The 23,965-nt window shown below is 40.4% G+C and overlaps 1 protein-coding gene across 11 annotated transcripts in view; it reads left to right on the top strand.

The window, feature by feature from the left end:
* Nucleotides 1-2,317: 2,317 nt before the first annotated feature.
* Nucleotides 2,318-23,965, top strand: part of SPHKAP (SPHK1 interactor, AKAP domain containing) — a 63,449-nt gene continuing 41,801 nt past the window's right edge. For 3 of the 11 annotated variants that reach the window (XM_026794885.2, XM_026794884.2, XM_005489295.3), the window contains exons 1-2: nt 2,319-2,582; nt 20,130-20,232. In XM_026794885.2, coding sequence (XP_026650686.2) covers nt 2,356-2,582; nt 20,130-20,232 — 330 coding nt within the window. In that variant the 5' untranslated portion in view covers nt 2,319-2,355. The other 8 variants (XM_014268683.3, XM_074547091.1, XM_074547092.1 and 5 more) reach the window with 8 other exon arrangements.

The following is a 23,965-nucleotide window of genomic DNA, read 5'->3' as shown; positions in this document are numbered from 1 at the left end:
ATTCTCTTCCTGGTGCCAATTCATATCTAAAAGCTGAGAGAAAAATACACTCCTGGTGACAGCTTTGAAACAAGTCAATGTGTGACAGTAATCAGTTCTCTTCTGTCAAGTTGGATTCCAGAAAAAGAATAGTTCTTTTTAGGCTCTGTGCCAACATTGTCAAGGAATAAGAACAAAGGCACAAAGTAGTACTTGGCTAAACCCCTCAGAAATAAAAACTATGGGCTTTCAGTGAAAAGGGGTGCTGGGTACCTGAGAAAAGGATAGTTCTGGTAGATTGCAGAGAAGTCAAGCTGTAATTGCTGGCTCAAAGAACGGCTCTGACACAGTGAGAAGAAGCAATAGAAGAGGACATGTCTGTGCAACAGGTTTGTGGGATTTTTGCAAGATGACAGAAACAGAAAATAAAGATTTACTAATGGAAAGAAAAAAAAAAGAGAAGAAATCAAATTACATCGGGAGAATCACTGGGCTTCATATCATGTACAAGGATATGATAAAAATCAAACAAAACCAGTATGCTGGTAATGTCAGTGCTATCTGCTGCAGTGAGGGACTGATGAATAGCAGTGTTTATGGTAGAAAAACCAGGGTTTCCCAGAGCCTTATCATATCAGGGAACAAAAATCAAACAAAGGTGAGACTGAACAACATATAGTCCCACCCCTAATGAGAGAAAAACCTCTCCTATGTTTTTCTGTCTCAGAGCTTTTCCTGTTTGTCAAATCACAAGAGCAAAAAATCTGAAATTAGAGAGTAGAAAACCTGTTCTGAACTTCTGGAGTGACAACATCATTGAGAGAAAATGGTAATTTCCTTTCTCAGTTCCTAACTGAAGGTGTACCTGTCCTTCCCCTTCACAACAGAGGCAAAAGATTTTAACAATACTGAAGAAGCTATTCAGCAAACCCAGGCATACAAATGTGAAAACCACATCTGTAAAGCAAATAAGCTTTGACCAGCTTTAATCAGTAGCCTAAATGCAGCCTAAGAGACACCTAGGTAGCATCACAGAAATCAGGGAAGAGACCTCTGGTCACCATATCTAGTCCAACCCCCCTGCTAGGCTGCTGTGTCTCTATTTCCTCAGTTTCTCCACTTTACATTTAAAACCCAACCCTTCTCCTTGCTTTGATTGACCTTTAACTTCAGCGACCATGACATAGCTTTCTGTCTCTAATGTCACTTCACATGCTGACAGAAGGTGCAATCCATATCCTTAGCACAAAATCTTGAGATATTTAAAAATTAAGATGAAACTTCCTCTTGGTCATGTGGAAGTCACCAATAACCAACCCTTCAGGTTTCAGGTAGCCTTTCTTAACAACAAAAAGTGTTTCTTCAGTAGTTAAAGGACACTGTGCTTCTAGCCAAAGTTGGTTAAGAAATTTCTGCACTGTAAATTGGAACAGAGAACAAAACCTGATTTAATATACAAAATAATTCTGTCCACATGCCCCAGGCCCTTCCAAAACTCACTAAACGCCACAGTTTCATAATGATGTGCCAACTAAAGGGAATAGCAAGGTGTAGAAAAGGCAAAAGAATGATGTATTGAAAGAAGAGAAACCCTGAATCTTTATGGCAGAAAAAAAAGGTTGTCCAAACATGGATTTACTGCCCTTGCCCCCTGCCTTTCCTCTTTGTCTTTGAATTCACTCAACAAATCTCTGAATAGAGCAGTGACTAAAGAGCAGGGTTCTAGGTACAGGAGTCAAGCTTCCAGCAGCATTTGTAGATTTGTGTAAGCTCTTGCCATGGTTTTACAGCTGGATTCCTGCTGAGTGTTTGCTATGTAACTAACAGAAGGATAACACTCATCAACTAACTGGACAAGGCATATCTTGGGCTCTGACCTTAAGACTAAACTTATTGAAAACAAATCTCAGCAGAAGTGGAATCTTGCCAGGAACTACAAGGCAATACCAATTGTCTCCAGCCCTCCAAATTTCACACCTGAGGCAAAAGGACTCCTGCTGAACCCAGGGTTCAAAACAATATTTGCACTGTCCATCTATCTCTTGTGAGTCAAGTGCTTTCAAACTCTCCTTTCATGATTAGAGACCAGTTCTAATCATTTGCCTTGCACAGATGCTCTGATATGGTTATGCAAACATGATAGAGCGAAGCCTCAAGGCACTCGGTATTTTCCTGAAAAGAAAAAGCAAACAAACCAGGAAAAGTTTGCTAAAAGTAACCAAATAAAGTAGTCTGAATGAGCTCAAAACAAGACGTAAGTTCTCGTTAACTCTAGGCTCCTTCTCTAAATGCTTGTGTGTCACATCTGAGGCAGCCAGAAAGCAATCCCCGTCATTTAAATCACATGGTTTACGGGGCTGGGGCTCCAGGAACATCATGACATTCGTAACGAGGACTCGGCAAGGATCGCCCGTTTCTCTCTGGAGCCAACGCGCACCTCGCTGTCACATCCCCGTTCCCACACTGCGGCCGGAGCACAACGCCAGCAACTTCTGCGGCCGTCCTGAACTCCCGCAGCCGCCACCGCTCCAGCGAACAGCTCCGACCGGCTGCGCCTCCCGCATGTCCCGGCCGGGCTCCGGCTGCCAGGCAGCGGTCCGCAGGTGCGAGGAGAGCGGGCACGGCGCTGCCCTAACAGGGACGGTGCCTCCCGGGGCTCCCTGCGGTCCCTGAGGTGCCGCGCTCGGCCCCGCCGCAGCCCGCACCCCCGGGAGCTCAGGGCCCCGCGGGGCCCGGCCGCGAGGGAGGGCCGGGGGAGGCGGCGGGGCGGGCGGGGGAGGAGAGAGGCGGAGGGCAGGGCCGGGAGGCGCCGCAGCGCCGGGGACGCGTCGTCGCTGCCCCGACACGGCCGGAGCGGAGCGTCCGGTCCCGCCGCCTTCGCCGCCGCCATGGCCGGGCGCCCCCCGCCCGCCGCCCCCAGGTAGGGCCCGCGCCCCTCCCCGCGCGCCGCCGCCTGCGCGCTCCCGGCCGCGCCGCTCGGGGCCGCGCCGCGCGAGGGCGGCCGCGGAGCCGCCGGTGCCGCCGGGTGAGTATCGGCGCCGGGCACCGCACGCTGCCGGGCACCCCCGCCGCGCTCTCCGCGGCACAGGAACCCGCGGGACGGACGGGCTCCCCGGTCCGAGGAGCAGCGCTTGGTTCCGCGGTGCCCGCGGCGGAGCGGAGCCGCTGCCGGGCGCGGAGGGGCTCCGGGAATTGGCGTGCGGCCGCGGAGGGGCGGGCGACGCGCCGCACCTGCCGGGAGGTGCTCGGTCACCGCCGCGGCTTTGCCCCTACGGCTAAAGCAGCAGCTAGAGGGCTTTTCTTACAATAGAAAGAAAAAATAGCCATTGTCGTCTAAATTCGCTCTAACAGCTGGTTCTCATGCCGTAGCATCTCGAGAGAGTCGGTAAGTTAATTAGTGCTTAATGATACCTTTAGGATGTTGTGCTTAAACCACTTCGACGCGTGTCCGCTACCTAGTTAATCAGATTGCTTCACGATGAAAGAAAAAGCTAAAAATCACTGTAGTTGTGTTACCCTGGCTCCACCAAACGCGCATTTATAGCGGTCATGAAGAACCGATTAGCGCAAAACTTCCTGCGAGACGGAAATGGATGTACGGATAGCAGGAGCCTACCGGAGATGCAAGATGTGGTTAAGCATAATTTTCAACAATCACAAGTAAATTGCATTTTGATAGTGGCAGACAGAAGTATTATAGAAATTGTACCATTTAAAACTATCATAGATAAAAAGCATATGTTGTCAATTATTACAATTCATTTTGGTTTAGTTGTTCCCAGTGCAATGTCTAAAGGAGTCGTAAAAAACCGATAGAAATAAAGTTTGGAGAATGCACAACCTAAAAAGGAAGATGCTGAAACGATGTGTAACTACCTAAACACACAAGAGGAACTACTTGGGGGAGGGAGGGACAACGACACCTGAGTGGGCGATAATTATTTTGAGGAGAAATTGCTTCTATTTACTTGAAAGAAACAAAAAGCTTTAAAGCAATCCCTTAGAGAGACTGATTGAATAGTGTTTCATATCAATAACATTTACTGACCAAACCTTAATAATGCTTTTGCACTTCCATCTGAATTGCCTTGTCTAGAAATAATCCTTGCCAATTTTTCCCTTGACATTTCAGGGTGAAGAGAAGATTACTTAGCTTTTTAATTTTTGTTATTGATCACGGCATGTAATTTTAATGCATTTTTACACTATGAATAGCAAAGAGATTATAGTAACTTTAGTATTTTATGGGAAGTCACTGTCTGAAAGAGAGAAGGATGCAGACTTTAAGGCAAGAGAGGCTTTTAGGTTATCTGACATGACTTCTTGTATTTCACACTCTACAAAAATAGGGTAGAATGCAGTCTTGACCCCAAGATAAACAGATATTCCAGCAAGACAGTCTTGAAGGCATCAAGAATTGGACAAGCTGCTGCTTTTCTTGCCTATGGTCTTGTTCTCATTGTTACAAATTTACCTGCTCACAAGCCTACAGTTATTTTCCAATTCCACAATCGTTGCTAAGCTTTTCATCACTGTGTTTAGAAACTGAGGATGCCAGTCCTAGTCCATTCCAGAGCTCTGCCATCTGGTCATCTCTTCACCTCTGCAATAGGCCTATTAACCCAGATAGAATTGCCTATTTCTGTAGCAAGGCCAAGGCTAATCTTATTCATGTGAGCAAGGTACCTCTTTCATCTTCCTGAAGAATGATTCTCTTCCCAGAGCTTAAGCAGGTCAGACTCCCTACACCAAGAACTATCCTTCTGTCTTTTATCTCCTGAGGCTCTTTTGACAGGTGCTTGTTATTTGTTAATCAAGGTAACCCTTTCCTTGCTGAAGCTTTAATTGTAGGCTTTCTGTCTGGGAATAAGGATCCCAGGACTCCAGGAAGGGTGACCAAAACAGCAAGTAGTTTATTCAGATCGTGCCTGTCTTCATCAGGAAACCCTGAATTGGAAAAGAAAAAAAAAAGCACATCTGGTCAGGCATGGGACAGATAACTTGTCATCATACACCTGCAGCTCATTATGCCCACCATACAATATTTAGACAACTTTTAGTTGAGATGCAGTCACAACAGCTGTTGAGAAATGCAAACTTTGAATGTCAGCATTTGGGAGTTAGCTTTACTGACCTCACCAAAGAAAATTTTCACTGTCAAACTGTTAGAAATCAAGGGTATTTTTCATTTTCCTTACAGGATCACCTCAGGCATTATTAACCTGTTTCTGTGCCTGTTTACACCTTATCTCAGTCACCTACACATCCCTTCCTCAGTGGAGGCCACAGCTCTGCCCACTTGCTGACGGTCACACACCACCATCACTCCCAGAGCTCAAAAACTCAGCTGCACATCAGTTCCTCTCAGTGCCTTCCCTTCCTTTGGCTTCCACAGCTGGAGGCAAATCCATAAACCCTGGGCTGGGATGCCAGCAGTCACTGCAGAGCAGTGCAGGCAAGTGGCCTTCAGGCTTCTGATAATTGAGCATTTCCAGCAGCAGCTTCTTGCAGTGAACACTTAGCCTGGGGGTCAGATGAGCAGCTGCAGAGAAATGCACAGAGCTGGTAGCTGCCACTCTCCCTTCAAGCAGCATTTTTGATGCATGTTGCAGTTGGGGAGCTGGAAATATGATCTATAAGGATTTATTTCTGGGGTTTTTTGTTTGTTTGTGGTGGCTGGTTTTGGTTTGTTGGGGTTTTTTTATGGAGGAGGAAAAACACCCCCACATTAAAAAAATATGCCAGCTTGCACTTTGCCTCATCAGGTGAGAGACAGGAAGAAAAATGGATGAACTTTTTACGTATGAGGCAGGAATTTCCTTGTTTCTGGCCCCTGTGTTAGTGACTATCTGGGATGCTGCTGCTTAAGGACATACAACCACCCCCTTCTGTAAAATTGCAGTTTTTCTGCTCAAGCTTATGAAACCAAACCTATAAACATATGCAGTTTTCTGTATCTGAAAGAAATATTGGCTGCCAAATAAAAGTCTTTTAACACGTCTTTTGGACTGGAACCTGCTTTCAACACACCTTTTGTGTAAATACTGGAAAGAAAGGGAGGAATTAAAAGTGTTCTTCAATTCAGAATTGGAAACAGCAGTGGAGCTTAGAAGCAACATTAGACTGAATAGTATTTTGGAAAAATTAAAATGCCTGTACATTCAACAGAGATGAGAAGTAGCAGGTTTTACATTTTAAAAAGTGAAAAGACAAGTCCGAGAATAGACAAGTTCCCTCTATTTCTGAGAACTTGCTCTGCATGTAATAAAAAAAGCGTTGAATCACCAACACAAAATGATCTTTGCTACATCTCAGGAATACCTGGTGTGGCACAGAGTGCCCAAAGAATGGCTGGGAAAGGCCTTTCTGGTTTTACAGGATCCTCGGGGAAACCAAGCACTGTTTACATTTGATGAACATGCTAGGGCTGATAACAGATGTAAGGAGGCAAGGTAAGATATTTGAAGCTGAGAAGAGATCCAGAAGCTGTGGCTGTGTCAGAGCTTCCTTACAGGCAGCAGGCATGTGGCACTCAGTGAGTGCCTCTGGAATTTTCACTGTAACACTGTCACAGACCGAGCTGACAGCTGCTCTTGTGCTCCAGCAAGGCAGCCTGCATCTTGTATAACAGAGAAAACAGATTTGGTGGCTTTGAACTAAGATGCTTTTAGGAATGAGTGAAATAAAACTTTGATCCTTTAAGGAGACAAGATTGCAGGCAAAGACTCCACAACAGCCATGGGAATAAGCTACAGATAACAATTCATTGGAATAAACCATTAAAGAAAAGAGAATGCCAACAAAAATAAAATAAAAAGAAAAGCAACACATAAACAGAAATAAATACTAAACATTTATTCTGAAAAATTACCAGTGATGAGTGAAATAGTACAAGCGAAGAGGAGCAATGGGCAGTGTTTGGTGGGACTGACCACGTAGAGCACAATTTACAGGCCTGTTCTCCATATTTTTCCACCTCTGTGAGTAAAGGAAAATCGAATGTATTACAAATCTTATTTAAATTAGAGAGAGCAAATAAGTCCTCTGAACAAGTGAGTAATGTCAGAACTCCCATTATCAGAAAACTACGTGCATTAGAGCAGCAGCTGGCGTCACATATGAGTATGAAATTTATTTTTCTGCACTCATGCAGAACCAGTACTGCAGCCCAACCAGAGGAATCAGTTTAATACTTGCTGGGTATGCTTTTTATTTGCAAATTAGCTGACGAATGTACCAGATATTATGAGTGCCCTGTTTTCATGGGCAATTTCTTGAAGCAGTTCACTAACCTGGCTAACCTGTGTTGTTAAACATAGACAAAATTCTCAGAGATGCTTTCCTTCAGTGAGGTCAGAGGAGAAAAAAAAATCAGCTAAAACCAAGAGGAACCTAAACTGTCAAAGGTCGTAAGTCTGTGCACGAGGATCTGATCCCTTGAGGGATGGGACTGTGGGTGAAGGGAGGAGAGAGACTCGTAGAAGTAGTAAAGGAGTTAACTATGGAATTTCCATGCTTCGTTTCACTAACCCACTTGTACACTACAGCTTATGTCCAGGCTTGGCATCTCCATTTCTTCCTTATTTAATCAATCCCATCTGGTTTGAATTCTCTAATCCTGCCTACCCTAGCCTCCCACATGAATTTCTCACTATTTTCCTGAAAATACCCATTAATCTCCTCTTTCAGCTCCAGCTCTAATCCCGTGCATCCCTTCTCCCCTTTGTGGCTGCAGTGGTTGCAGTAGTGTCAGTCACTGTTCACACCCTGCCTATGCACACCAACCCTTCTCCTCCTTCCTGCACGCACTAATAGCCACGTAGTTTTGAGCAGTAACTCAGAAGAAGGAAAACTAATTAAACTTCTACATCAAAACAATAGTTTTAATTACCAACTCGCTGGATAAAATGCGGCAGCAGCTCCTCTTCTCCTGGTGTGTTGAGCAGGCTCTTGCCTGTGCTCTCTGGGGAGAAGCAGAAAGGGGAAGCCTGCCTGGCACTCACAGGGATGAGGCACTTTGTAAAACTTCTCATCTCTCAGGATCTCCGTGTCAGAAATTGGTGGGGCTTGTTTCCCAATTTTTTAACCACCTCTTTGCTTCTCAGTGGATTCAATAGTGCTTCAGAGAGCACGTGCAGTACAGCTTCCCTTCCTCCTGCTTCACTGAAGGAGAGAAAGAAAATATACTGCGTATTTCTGGTTGTCTTTTAACCCGAACTGCAAAGTTAGCATGTGCAGATTAATACTACAATATCTGGGATTAATTTGCTACCCAGAATGAATTTTAAAACTTCTTTTTTCAGTCTTGTCAACCTGTGGATTGTTGTCATTAATCTCTGGAGTTTCCCTCAGTAATTTTCTTCACTGCAAGACTTGCCTGGTTATTATTAAATATCTGGCTACTGCAAGTGGCCACGACACACAATGAGTACTTATCAAAGTTAGGTTTCCTCTGGTTGTGACATCACAATTTCTTTTACATCTAATTATTCTTGACTGCTGTGTAAGAAAGTGTCATTTGTAACTCTTAATTAAATTTAATTTTTCACTGAAAGAAAAAGTTATTTTCTAAAACTGCTATCACAGAACTTGATCCTGGAGTACATAATTCACTGCTAGTGAAATTCAGAACTGGTCAGCAAGTCCTGTATAATCCTAGGCAGTGACTTTTAAGACTGAAACTTGGCCTTTATGCACTGTCCTGAGCTGGCTCCATGCACTTGCAATAACTATCTTCCAAGTATTATGGGAGTTTTTTTATTTTCTGGAAAAGTTTTGATCTATTATATGAATTGCTAGGAAATTGAAATTCATTGAGCAAGTACATTGTTGTGGTGTAGTTAAAACTTTCTAAACAGAAAAATGCACAGAATTTTGTAGGACTTACTTGTATTTTCTTTTAGCAGTGAAAAATATCTGTGGTCCTCATGTAGTCTCTGTGAGATTGCATAGTTATCAAAATTTCATGTACAGGCATTCCATCAGCTGTGGAGCTGTTCATTACATGCCATGGCTCCTCAGAATATTAAAGGGAGAAAGAAACAACTCTTAGTTTCCAGAACTGTGTTTAAATCAGGTCCCAATCCGTTTCCCCTAAGATGCATTTATAACCATCTGTGCTATTTCAATTTGAAAAGAGAAGAAATCAAATCAGCAGGGCAATGTTTCAACAACATACTTATAGATTGTTCCTCTTCTATGTTGTCAGGGCAATGTCCTCCTTCTCAGTGAAAAATGTGTATTACCATTGTAGACATCTAATAAAAATGAACAGGTCATTTATTTTTAAAAGGAAAAGATTTGCGTGCTGTGGTGTTGAAATGAAAACCTGTTATCCTCACATAAACTCTGGAATAAGGCCTTCCCCTCAACTGGAATAAATCAAAATGCTTCTTGAACATTTAAAAATACAGAAGTAATAGCCCAGGTCTTAGGGAGCTTAGTTATAGATCACATTGCATCTGCTAAGACCTTCAATCCTAAACTTAATACATGCCATAAACTCAGTGAAATCCAGTGGTCACTTTATCCGCTTTCCCAAAGGTAGCATATATGACCTGTATCGGTGTTTACATGATGTAATTTAAGGTTAGTAGAGCTACCAAACACAAAGTTTTTACAAATATACCCATACTTCTGAGATTTTGAGAATCTGTGCATTATGGAACAGTGTATATGACTATAAGAGAGAGGTGGCTTTTGGTACTAGCAACAGTTGCAGATTTTTATTTCATACTAGAAAAATTATTTCCTAGTTAAGTACGTATTTGTTGTGTGCAACAGGTGATTTTCTGATTCAGAAGGCAAGGCTTTTAAGACATCACATATAAGAAAAATAATTGACTACTGAAAAAATAGCAACAGACCATAAACAAGTAATATAAATACAAATACTAGTCCAAGTCCAATAATGAAACAAACAAAGAGGCTGTAGGACTGGATTTACCTTGCATTAATTGCTTTTGCATAGACAGAACCTGACCTCTGTGTTACCTGTGTCTTTCTGTAGCTGCAGTTGTTGCAGTGACCCCCACTAATGAAACAGTAGGAAAGAATTGGATTTAAGTACCTACTTCTTTTTTTGTTCCTCTGAATTGAAAGAGCTTAATGTTGATCAGAGTAAAATTTAAACACACCCAAAGGCATGGAACAAGTGGCAACCTCTGATCTTAATGAAGTTAATAGGAAGAGGTGGTTTATATTTTTTTTCATTAGTTATAAGTGTAGGAATACTCATTTGGCAAGTACTCACAGAATCACGCTGCAGGCAGTGATAAAGTTGTCTGAGAGCTTAACCTGAGCTCAGGCCGTGGGGCAGATGGTCCTGCTGGACCTTGTGCATCCCAGTGGGAGCTAGTTAACCATGTCAAACCCAGGTATCACAACATTTCATAATTAATCTGAAGTTCATTGCAAAGCAGTGGCAGTTTATCTATATCATGCTACCAAGGAATTAATTAAATTAGTAACACATTGACCTGATTCACTGTTAGACTCCCAGAGATAATGTCCCATGTTCATTATAGAGTATGAAAGGCTGTAGATTTTCGAGAGTAGAAATAAGCACTCATATTGCCAAAAAAAGCTCAAGTTTCTTGGACTGAAATCTCATGCTTTTTTAAGCTGGTATAAGTGAGGGAAAAGTTGTGAATGTTGCCTTCACCTACCACTCAATCCTGTTTATCACATTACAGTCCACAGGAAAAAAAAATCACAAATTGAAGCAAGTTAAACCAAATATAATGTTTGCAGTATCTTGACAGAATGGCACAAAAACATGTTTTATCATATTAAAAGCCAAGTTGATTAGAAGCAGCTTCATTTAGTTCACATATCTTGCAATGTTTTCATTCTTTTTAAAAAAACCATACTTTTAAGCTAATGAGTTTTGAGATTTTTTTTCTCTCTAATCACAGACTGTACTCATTGACATATTCACACAGCGTCAAAATTGGTAAGATTTTTGTTTCTTTGGGATATTAGTAGCAAATCAGAATTGTTCAAGAATATTTCAGGCATGTAAAATATGTTAAAATAAGATCTGTTGTGAATAAGCCACGACAAAATGTATTCTTTGGCATTAAAATAAGCAGAATGTACCCTGACATTTAAACTAGTTTACAAGTGTAACTGCAGGTGGTCATAGAAACAATACTGGCTTAAAGAGAATGGGAAATTTCTGTGAATATTTCAGATGAAAACACTTATTTTTAGACCATTGTTTTACTTTTCTAATATCATTAGTCAAGGTAAAAACATATTGCTTTCTGAACTCTATTACCATCCTAGACAATGTTTTGGAAGGTTTAGCAGGAATCTAAACCAGCTTGGCTTTCTTGTAAAATGAAAGGGCTGGGAAAAATAATGAAGTTTAAGAAATATATGGATTCACTAGAAATAATACATTTGCTGGATAGATACTTTTGAAAGTACTGTAGATACTGTTAAGGTAAAATATTTCCCATAATCAAATAGAGTTTAGTAGGGACCAATATCCCAACTCTAAAGTGTCATTTTGACCAGTTTTATTTTTGATGCATAGATATGTTGGTATAGGTGCCTGACCAAAGGAACTAATTACAATAGGCTACAAATTGCCTTCATTTTACAGTAGAAATGATGTTACAATTGGGCAGTGTAATTACTGAGAAGAGAGGAAGAAGAGCAGACTCTCCTTAGAAGAATATCAACCAAATCTCCTGGCCTTCTCACAGCAGCAAAATCTTGGTTCTCTTGTTGAGTCGAAGGGATGCATTCAAGCATTTGGGTTCAAAACGCCTGCTAAAATCTGTTCTGCCAAACAGGAGATCAGAATGTCTTTGGTGGCTCCCAAAATACCTGCAAGCCACCACTGTGTTGAGAGTGAGGCTCATCTGCCTGTTTCACCTGAAGCACTCCCTCCTTCCCACCTGAGAGCATCCACACAGGGTGGATATTTATTTGCTGGTGGGAAGGATCACTCTGCAGTGTCGCTGTCCCTGTGTGTGACACTGGTTCACCTAGTGCATGCCTGACAGATTCCTGATAATAGGAATTCCTGATTACCTCATCTTATTTTTCTCCCTCTGCTCTGATTGACTTAGATCACAGAAATGCTTCTCTCCCTCACCTTCCCCCAAAAAACAGGGAAAAAAGGAAACAAAAAAAGAAGTTGTCATGCTTTACTGACCCATTCTGTGGCTTACTGGTGGCTGAGGAGTCTGCAGGCATTTGTAATAAATATTTTGTTATAATTTCCTAAAGTATTCAGAGATGCTAACTTCTGTGATATGGATAGGTGCATCTCTACTACACTGAAGTCAGTTTTCATGCTTTGTAATAAAGAACACTGTACATCATGATACTATAACCACTTGGCTTGTCATATGCTTACTTTTTTGTTTCCAAGGCCCCAGGCTGTTCCATAATTCAAATTCTGTTATGAAAATCTGGTTTTCCAGTATCAGCAGTCCATTTTCACTATGAGTTTTGCTTTTTATGTTTTTAAAAGTAGCTGAAAGTGATGCTGCAACAGTGGGAAATTCCCAAGCTGCTATCTTAAATATCTGTATTTAGGTACAGACAGGACCCCTTCCTTAATCTCATAATTCCAAAGCCAGATTTATTATTTCTGTGGAGAGGTACAAAGAATTTCAGTGTGTCTGCTGAATATTAGGAAAATGCCATTCAAAAGATGAAAGTGATATTCACCTTCTGATCACGCACATAATCCTGACTACCTGCCACATTGCAATTATGCTTGTACAGTCTATTTGATTTGTAATCAATCTAAAAAGGAAAACACACGAACAGCTAGCAAGGTTTGATTAGCTACACACTTTCTATTCAAATAAAACCGTGACATATCCATTTACTCCTAAGTTATGAACATCTTCGTCACATTACTCTTGCCTTCAGAAATATTCCGTATCTGTCTTGAATATAATCGCTGAAAAACTTTTATAAATTAAATTTGAGATCTTTAGAGGATGGCCTTAAAAAAATTGTCAGATAGTGAAATACTTGTTTGCGTGTGCTGTGCTTTGAGGCTTGTTTTTGTCAGTATCTTACTGTTGTTGCTCTGATGCTCCAAATGGGAATCACATTTGTTGATGACAAAAGCTGGTTGAGAAGCTTGTCTGTGATGTTTGGCTATATAATATAAATAGGATGCCAAAAATACTTAATGAATGAGTTAAGGTGAGATTTACATCCTTATAAAAACACTGGTGTGTTCCTGTGTGGTGTTGCACTGCTTGTCCTGAGACTCCCAGCTGACAGTTTGTGCACAGCAAAAGGATGAGAGGAGCAGCCAGGGAACACAAGTTGTTTGTTAGATACAAGAAACATATAAAACAGGCTGTGAAAAATTACCCAGTGGTTTATGGCATGACAGCCTAATTTTCAATGTCTTTGATTTCATCCTGAAAAGTGCTGTGAATTTCTATTTCTAGTTGAAATCTGTGGGAGCTGCTTGCACATTTGTTATGTATTTAAATTGGATGAAATTTCACCAGTTTCCAGCTGTGTCACAATGTTTTTTCCAGTCTTTTTAAAGGAGGATCAGGTAACATCATACATTTGAACTATTACATTGTGCTACACTAACAACACATCCTATATTAAGAATAGCCATTGCCATCAAAAATGCAGAAATAATATAAATTTCTTAATAAATACACAGTCATGAACGTTTTTGTGCTAGAATGGAAAAACAGTTATTTCCTCTTTTGTTCTCCTTTCCACAACACAAGGACCAGTAGTGTTGTACAGTACACCTACATATGGTAGGTGAATAAGGGATTTTTTGTGGGACATCTTTTTAAGAATTTTTCAGATTTTATATTGGTTTTTGCTGGTTTTAGTAGGCTGAAATAGTAGCAATTCTATTGCTTTGCTGTAGAGGAAATGAAACTGCCTTGTTCTGATGTTTCTGTGATACCTGTGCCTGTATCTCTCTAAAATCATCTTCCCAGTCAGCACTGCTCACTTAAGTTATGTGTGTACAGACTAATTGCTCAAAGAATCCTTCCTTTAACAAGATTTCTTATCTTTCCTGCAGTCAAACCCTCAGCAGAGCCTTAGTTTCCCACTGGCTGGCACTCCAGACCTGAGTACACACTCCTTGCTTTTGGGGCAGAAAAGCAAGAAAAGCAGTCTGAGTTGTCTTTCAGTCCATCTCCATAAGGTAAAGTCCTTTAGCCTTCCCTGCATTTAAGGGTCTGTCCTTAATCTTCTGCAAGTCAGTCCTTCTTCTTCAGCAGACCTTGCTGGTCCCTAGCTGTTGATCGAGGTCATCTTTTTGTACCTTCTAAAACACCCTGCACCTCAGGAACTCAGCAGCTGTTCCCGTTACCTGTGAATTGTTGTGGGCATTTCCCACACGAAGAGATCTCACAGTTCCTTCTGCACTTTGCTGTAGTTTCCTCTGACTAAGGTCCAAGGCTGGAAATAAGGAAATAGTAAGGAGAACTTGCAGAACTTCTTTCTGGAAGTTTTCCTTATTAAGTAGCCATTCTACCAGCATAACAAAGTTCTGTCTAGAATTGGCTTACAGCATCTCAAATCCAGGGGTAGGTGGGGAAGAGGCAGGATGCCTGTCAGCTGTGTGAAAAGCCATTTTTATATTGGGCTGACTCTCTGTCAGTAAATTACTGACCATCAAAAGCCACCAGCCCAATCATCTGTTGTTCAGCTCCTGAGTGCCAACTCTTTGATTTGATTGTCAGCTCTCTGAACTGAATATATCCTGCCATAGCTATTGAATGTGGAGGAGTTTGCCAGACTTGTACATAAAGTTATTTTAGCCTTAGTAATTCAATCAGTAAACTCAAGAAGGAAGGAATATTTCTAAGTAGATCATAAAAAATGTAGTTAGTTTTGTTTACATTTGTTCTTCAGTAAAACCATTGTCTGTTCTTTGATAATATTTTAAAAACATGATTTGAAAGAAGGCTGATGATTGCTACTGCTTACAGAGACTTACAGATTTATTTACTGGTTTATTTTGGAGGTCATTCAGGGCTCTTTGGGCATTGTGAAGTGTACCCCAGCATGGATTATCTTTTCTCTGCATCTGTTTTTCATCAGCACGTAGCTAAGACTTGGTCTTTTGGCAGCTGTACCACTGATAAAAATGAAATGTAAATCAAGAGTACCCAGTAGACACTATGAAATGAGAAATCAGAATATAAAGCATTTAAACTTCTAGTCTTTTTGGTGTGCTCATCTGTAAAACCCAATCCTATACCTGTCAGAGTGTACAGACAGTGAAGGGAAAGATTCAGTATTTTTGTTTCCCATGAAGCCAATAGCAGCCATGGGAGACTGAAAAAAAGTCTATTAATACCTTACAAGATGCAATCCTGATATTGCCAGTGATTATATTCTGTTCTTGAGTTCCAAATCCATAATAAAATCAGAAAGACATTTGTTAGAGATATTTATAGAGCATCTGTTTGACTAACCATCTGTACTCTGATTGAAGTATACACATTGTCCAGACTGAATAAAAACCATTTATATGGATTAGAAGAGTAACTTTGACACTGTTACATCTAAAGATTTTGCTCCTAGTGACTTTGCTGACCTGTTTACTTGCAAAGGTAAAATTTAAAACTGTAAAATGTGAAAGGTAGAATGAGGAAAAAGTATGACCAGTCTGTCCACTTCAAAAGGCTTTGAAGTTAAGAGATGCTGTTTGAACACTGCATGCCTTTCAAAACTGCTTCTTGCTTAGGGTCTGGATTAAGCTGGCTGCCTTCCTCAGTTGCTTAGGAGCTTTGAGGTTTATTTGGGAGGGTAGAAGTAAGAAGATGCTAAGGTATTTTGCTCTGCTTTCACTTCTCTCATATTTCTGTTTCAAAATGAGATGCATCCCTTTTTTGTTGTTCATGATGTTCACTACAGACATTAGCAGAACAACAGAAATGGAGATCACTATATCTTGGTATTAATTGCACTGAGAAACCTCCCTGTGTTCATCCAGTTTGCTTCCTTCAAGATTATTTTTTTCATGGTTCAGTATGTTTTCTATGTTCAAAATGCCAAGATTAGGGGTCATAATGAAAAGTGAAAAAGCAGCAGGCTGTAATATGATTGATTCAAAAAATATATATGTAATGGTCACTTACTATTTATTGAGATTGCTCCTTAGGAATGATTATTGAACAGCAAGTTTTGGGAAGCTGTTTATGCTTGTTCAAGATGGTAGGAAATTGAAGTTTCTGATACTGTTTCATAGATCAATTTTCTTTAGTGATAACCTGGGGAATTCTTTAAATTACCTCATCTTAGTTGATGTAGCACCATCTGCCACATCTGCAAAGGAGATAATTATTTTTAGGAGCAGCTGTGGGTTTTTTGATTAAGTCTTGAGTCATCGAGGTCAGTATTTTTGAATTATTTAACATAGGAAAGATGAAGCAATTCGTTTGCATTTTGGACAGTAATACACCATGTGTTATTATTACAGTCAGTGATATAAACCTCACAGCCGTTTACCACAGACCTCTAATTTCCAGGAAATTTGTTTGTATCCTTTGTGAGTGCATACAGGTTGTAAGAAAATAGTTATCAGTTACAATTCATGAATCAGTAAGACAGCACCTGGTGGTTAATAAGTGTGGAGACTTCTCTATTAATGTAAATATCAAAGTAAAAATTATGCACTTAACACCAAGTCTTATATCCAGGTTCCCAACTTCAGTTTCAAAAGCTGAATTAAAGGTTAGGATCTTTCACACCAAAAGAAAACTCTCAAAATGAGCCATTCCTTAACAGAGACTAATTGCTATGCCTGTGGCTTTTTGTGGCACCTGCAAGTCAGATGAGCACATCTAACACAGATCAGCCTTCTCCATCACATACTAAACAAGGGAGCCAAGAAAACTTGAGAACTGAGACCTAAAAACTCTAGCAGCTTTCTTTATCTTCTAGTGAAAAGGCTCCAATCTGTGCCAGATGTCTTGAAAGTCCAGCACTTGGTGTAAGCTCTTAATGTGAAGTAACGAGTATAGTATGTGAATGCAGAGCTATCACTTGATGATGAGCTGGCTGCATCTCTGCAAGAGTTTCATTCTGCTTCCTGCTGTTGAGGAACTAATGAGAGCAGCAGCTTCTAAAAGCCAGAATATCTTTTCCCTGGAGAGTTAGTGAAAAATGGGTTTATATTACTGCCTTTGCTACAGAGCGAGGGTGGCAGAGCTGTGTGGCCTGAGGAGGATCTCTTGAGAAAACACCTGTTGAAAATGAAAGCTTAGGAAGGGTACCCATGGGATAAAGAGAAAAGGAAACTTTGCCCTAACTGAGAGTTGAGATAATTGAAAAAGAGATGTTGAAAAGCCAAATCCATGTTCAGTGTTGGAAGAAAGACCTTTGCCCCTGAAAGTATCTGTGCAGAACCTCATTCACTGCACTTCCTGAGTTACAGAAGACTCACTTTTGTGGTGCTGAATTCCCAGCCTGCAGCAGCACAGCTGGGTGCTCATTTTGCCCTCAGCTGGCATGCATTGCTGCCCATCTCCTTTGTGTCACACCTAGTCATGGACCTGAGTGACCAGCAAGAGTGGCCAGGGGGGTTTCCCTGTGCTTCTTCTAGAAATCATGTAGCCATAAACTCAGTAAGGAAAAGGCGGTGGAGTCTAAAACTGAATGTAGCTCTCCTATTTTGATACTTCTTTGTTAAAATTTTCTCCATTTCAGCGACTGAACCCTGACTGGTTTAAGCTGTCTGCAAGTGGTGGGAGCCCAGAGCTCCTGTCCCTGGCACAGTTCAGGATCTGAGCTGCAGTGCAGCCTGAGAACAGCGGTTCTGCTCAGCAGTTACAGAACAAGAGACGTGAACCTAAAAAAGAAGCTCTGAAAGTGCTTCTGAAAGTGTTTGAGATACTTGTAAATGCAGTGTCCCTTGTCCTGTGAAACACAGTTGCTGATTTTTCCTGTGCTCTGAGTTATCAGCTGGATGTGGAATACAACTCTTGAGGACTGGGATAGGTGACAAGAGGATTTAGGTTTACCAAATTTTGGGAATACCGAAGGCAGTTAAGTTTCCTGTCTGAACTATAGTATGAGTGAGTGCCTAGTCTCATTTAAAATATTTAATGGCATTTTACATTTATTCCAATTATCATGTGCTTTTAACAGGGTTTTCTACATTTACAATTGAAAAGTGGGCTTATTTTGAAAAGAACACAGATTTTAAAGGATTAAGAAGCTTTTACAGATCATTTCACTTTCTGCATGACTTGGAGGAGAGCTTTACTTTGTATGGCCCATGTCATGTGCTACCCCTTGCTGAAATACTGTCTAGAGATAGCGCAGATTTGCTTTTACTCCAGAACGTAACTCTTCAACTACATTTTTCAGCTATGCTTTAATGTGATATTCTATTTGTACTGTTTAATTAAGTTCTAAAGAAGGCCTTTAGGTAGTTGTCAAATTGTTATCTTCGCTGCTGTTAGACTCAACAACACTTCAGGCACTGAAGTTCAATTCCCTGCACACAGTGGAACTGAGAGCAAATAGTCATTAGGAGCCCATCAGCTCCCTGTGGCAGGGCCCTCAGCCTTCCTCTCGGTGAAGAGCAGGAGGAAAGAGTACAACAGGCCTTGTAGTTCAGCCTGGAGGTCAGCCTTGATGTGTAATTTTCTGTCAAATTGCAGAGGTGATGCATCTTATAAAAAGAGGCAGTGCACAGCTTCTGCTAGGAGTGGTGAGTTTTACCTCATCCAAAGGCTGCATCTTAATGTGGACTTATCAAGGAGGATACTTAACTTCTATAAGATTTGACCCTCTGAATATGAGATTGCTACTTTAGATGGAGATAGAAAGTCAGAATTGATTTCATGTGTTTAATTTCCCTCATTTTGTTAAAGAACTCAGTATAAGAGCTATAAAATGCTATTTTTCTGTGTCAAATGCCAGAGAAATTACTGCCCAGAAATATTACTGTGTATCTATATCATCTGAACAATGAAGCAGAGTTTTGTAAACAAGCAAAAGTCTTCTTTCTAAATACAAATGATGCTGGTATCTTCCAGAGTATTGAGTGGTAACATACTTTCCAAGTCAGTTAGTCCTCTGGTCTCTCTTGTGCATCTATATTCAGTCCTCCCATGTATTTCATGAAACTTCCCCCCAGCTAGAAATTAAAAATTCCTAAATTAGTTTTATATTTTTTTTAATTCACTCTTCTAATTCCAGTGCATCTAGATACTTTTTTAAATTATTGTGGAATAGTACCACACACGTCAGCGAATTCTCACTGACACAGTTTCTTACCAGTGGGAATGCATATATTCATGGCTAGTGCTAAGCACTCCAAAGACCCAATCTGAGAAGCAAAACATGATCATGTTAGATAGTTTTCTCTTAGTGTGTTCCTGCATAAGTAGTCTTTTAGCACATATGGCCTTTAACTGTGATTGTGTCATGACCAGAGGGAGAAGCTTACTAATCTTGGAACAATGTGATTATTAATTGATGGAAGATCTTTGAAGACTGGCCTGAACTATTCCAGAAGAAAAGTATGAGGGTTGGTTCTTGCTGTGTATGCAAATAATTTGGCTGGGGGAACTCGGTTTTATGGTTTTGTACTTCACATCTGCACAGTTCCTAAGTAAACATGTTTGTTGTGTACCACTGAATCACAAAACAGAATATGTGCATGACTTAGCTTAGCCCCAAACCTACAGTGTACTGAGCTGTTCCATCTGGATTACAGAATACTGCCTCTGCTGTTGTGTTTTTTACTTTGCAATCACTACCCCTTTTCTTCCTTCCTGGCAGGTAAAAATGCAGCAAATATTCCTGTTGTTTACCAAGCATTTCATTTGCTGCTCCAAGCTGCCTGCTTATGAAAACAAGCTAGTGCCACTTTTTACAGTGGCATTCAAGACAGACAGGTCTGGTTGTAGGCAGTTTATGCTTTCCTCTAGAGTTCAAAGACATCAGTTTGCTGTTTTATATCCAAAAGCTCAAGATAGTCTTCCTAAACGGGAAAATTAGCAATAAATAGACTAGTAAGTAACATCAGCTAGCAGAATACAGATAGCATCTATTATTCTAAGTTACATCTCTTTACTGACCTGCGTTTTGGTATTACTTGAGTTATTTATGTGGCTGAGTCACTGGAAAGGTTTTTGGGGGCTTGTTTCTTTTTTGTTCTTCAGCAACTTGGAATCTCCACTGATGCATGAAGTCCCAGAGCGCCAAGGCAGCAGCACAGACAGTTCTGCAAGCAGTTTGGGAAGCTCTGTCACAGCATGTAAGAAGGTAACTTTTAAGTTTATATTATATTCAAAGTCCAGTATATATACAGCTTTGCTTTTTAGCTTTCAGCTGTAGTGAGGAATACAAAATTTAAGTGATACTTAGAAAAGGTCTGGTCCCAAAATACAGTATACATATATGGGAGGTAAACTCCCATTGAAATTTTTTAATTTACCTCATTATCTGACATTTCATTATATGAAATAAAAGCCATGCATAGCATGAAAACCTTTAGGACTGCTTCTCAGTAAATGACAAGTTTCTGGGACCCAGACAGAGCTTTCCTTCCTCAGGTCAATGCAATGGAGGGTCCTTCATGAAAAAAACTTTGATTGGAATGGTTTCTACAGCAAGAGCTGGTATAGAATGCTATTATTGTTTCCTAAAACCAGGTTTATATGTTGTTATTTTTAATTTAATTTAGAGCATTGGTGGGGGGAGGGGGAAGTGACACCTGTGTGTGTATGTATGTCATTAGGAGGGGTCAAATGTCATTTTATGCATGTAGCTAATTTCAGTACAACTGATAATAAAAGGTGAAGACCTTTTATTCCTCCTTCCTAGAAGCTTGTAATGGCAGCACAGTCTGAGGGAAGGGGGCACTACCAGAGACTATTGAGGACAGGCTTTCACCTCTCACTCTGCAATAAACCTCAGAGCTCTACTGTCTCCCACAGGCATAATTCTAGAGCTGAAAAGATAGCATTCATTTTAAACTTTCACAGTTCATTCAGTCTTCTCATAATTCTGTCTTTTAATAATGCTTTCATTTTGTGTTTGGAGTTTTTTGTTTGTTTTCTGTAAGAAGAGTGAAGGATAAAACATGTAGATGCTAAAGATTTTTCCTTATACTGAAAACTTTGCACAGAAAATTTGTTAGATATAATATCATTGATATAAAAAGAGAACTTGATAAGGCAGATGTGTATGCTGGGACTGGACTTTTCTTCCTCACCCCAACATGGCTAAAAGATAAAATGTCAGTATTTCTTTCATTTGATCAAAGGGTTATTTGCAAAATAACAGTTTTTAAAAATACTGCTGACTGTAACAGTTTTTAAAAATACTGCTGACTCATATAGACAGAAAATCTACTGTGTGGGAAAACATCTTAAATTTTCATTTAATCTCAGAGTTGTTCAGTTTATATAAGAGTGAAGGAGAGTGGCACAACACTAAGTGCCACCACTGCCTTTACAAAAAGGGCTCCTGCTTGGTCCCATTCACAAGTATCACACTCTTTTAAAGGGTAGCCTGTATCACATGAGCTGTTCATTGTAAAACAAGTCAATTTTATGACTGTCAGCACACTAAAAGAAGAGTTATTAACTTCTGACCATACTTCTGACAAACAGCAGGATGTTTTTGGCTTCTTTACACTATTGTCAGAGAAAGTTTACTTTGTGTGTGTGTGTGTGTGTGTGTGTGGAAAAGGATGAATTCTCTTTCAGCCTGTGTTAGGTGGTTTTGCAGTTAGATGTGTAATTGGTGGTGGAGTGAAATGCTGTGGGCTCCTGCTGCAAGGGAACAGTTTAAACAGTTGACTTGCAGGTTTGAGTAGTTATATTTGGCATGACTGGCTCCTGTCAGGAGCCATATGAGATGTAGCCTGTTACTACACAGACCAACCTAAATGAATGCAGGAGATGTGCCCCTTGATATCTCATTTTATTCTGTATATCCCACTTTCCTATCTTTTTTGATGAGTAGTAATTAACCAAAGCAATTAAGATGTTCAGTCACGAAGATGCAGATGTTTCATTTGTGAAGCAGAGCCTTTTTAATGCTGTCTCGGTTTTAGATATTTACTGTATTTTAATGTCTTCTGATCTAAATCAGGGAGCAGGAAGCTGTTACACTAAACTCATATGCAGTATTTTCCTCTGGGAAAGAGTGACTTTTCTAATCCACACTCTGCTAGAGGCTGATTTAGTTCATTGATTCACAACACACTGAGTAATGCTGACGGCTGAGTCTCTAGATGAGAGTGGAAAACTTTTTTTTAGAACCATGAATTACTGCTGATTTCACATTTAGTGCATGATGCACATTCATCCTGAATTATTTTCTGAGTGTGATGATCCTGCTCCAAACCAGATATAAAGCAGTATAGTGTGTGCAGCTGTCACATGAGGATGGTCAATGAATCAAATTCTGCTTTCAGTTTTCAACTGATAGGAAAAATTCTAACAATGTATCAGTGGGATTGGCCCTGCACTTGTCTTAATTAAATAAGAATGAAGATAAGTACAAGACTGGAGGATGAAATTTTGGCAAGTGATAGTATTTGCAATAAAGAGCAGGACTGCAGACTGACGGCTGAAGGAGAAGAGGGTTCGTTTTCTTGTCCTTTGGTACAGATCACCTCAGTATATTTTGAAAAAAATGCTTAAATGCAAGAAAGGCAGTGGTAATATGCTGGTAGAGATACAAAGAGTCCCTGTTCTGACATTGCTTTTGATTAATTAACTAGCCCAAATTATCCTTCCTCCACAGAAGTACCAAGGGGAAAGCTCTGAGCCAGATCATGTCTATATGATCCTAATGCAAGAGTTTGTGTTTCATAAGATGGAGTTTAAACTGATCCAAGGTTTACCCTTTGCTCCTGCTACCACTGGCTCAAATGTCATCTCCATCTCCACTGAGACCTGTGTAAAACCAGACCATGTGCAAGGACACCTCTGGCACACGTTCCTGCATTCCCCCATCCCCACAGCACTGTCTTTTTGGAGCAGTTTCTGGAGCCTTTCCAAATTACTTTGAGCCAACCTCTGTTCCTTAGATCTGACCAGCTGACCTCTGCCAACTTATCTGCTTGGGGTTACTTAGAAATCACATGCTGTCCCAAACTTCCATGTAGTAATTTCTACCCTTGACTTCACAGTCTGTTATGAAAAGCTGCACACAAAAATTAAATGCAATGTAAAGCTTTGGAACTCATAAACCAGCCTGGAGTGACTCAAGCTTGGCAACCATGACCTGACCTGACCAGACCAAAACATTTGTCTTTATCAGTATTTGCTTCCTGATAAAAAAATCTCTGAAAGAAAATTAAAGCTACCAAGGGTCATTTAACATCCCACAGGAGACAAAGTAGGTGAAGTGTGGACTGCCCAGCTCATTTCATGGGTTTGTCATGTACAATATACATCTGCTATGATTGAGCTGTTCTGAAATGAGACAAAGTCCTTCTGAGACAAAGATGAGCAGCACCAAGGATATCTGCAGCTTGTTTTGACATGATAAATTTCTGCCTATCACAGTTTCTCAGAAACTGAGTTTTGGGAAAGAAAGATCTAAAGTGATTAAGGTTGAAGAAAAATTCACTGTGATCTTTAAGGGAATTAAACAAGATTGCTTGTTGCAGCAAAAGCTGTTTGAGCCTAAAGTTTCCTCTGTATGCAAAATTATGTTTTAACAGGTTATTAGAACTTCAGCCCTTGAGGATGAGAATGTCTAGAGTCTAATTAAATCTGAAATCATATATAAATATATGTTTATGTGTGGTTTTGTATGTTCAATTCTGTTGTCTTCACAAAGCCTCAGAGAATGGTAATTTTTCAGAAAGAGGAAAACAATGCTCAATTCTAGATTTTACCAACCAGTTCATAATGCTTCAAGATTTGCTCAAAAAAAAATCCAAAAAAACCGAAACCCACACAACAGTTGATTACACCGACAGGAAATTGTTTCTTTGGGATATGGAGAGTATTATTTTCCCTGTCTAGTCTTGGAG

Source organism: Zonotrichia albicollis, chromosome 9 (assembly GCF_047830755.1).
Source record: "Zonotrichia albicollis isolate bZonAlb1 chromosome 9, bZonAlb1.hap1, whole genome shotgun sequence".
Taxonomy (NCBI): Eukaryota; Metazoa; Chordata; class Aves; order Passeriformes; family Passerellidae; genus Zonotrichia; species Zonotrichia albicollis.
The sequence above is the reverse complement of the archived record's forward strand: the minus strand, read 5'-3'. Positions and strand labels throughout refer to the sequence as shown.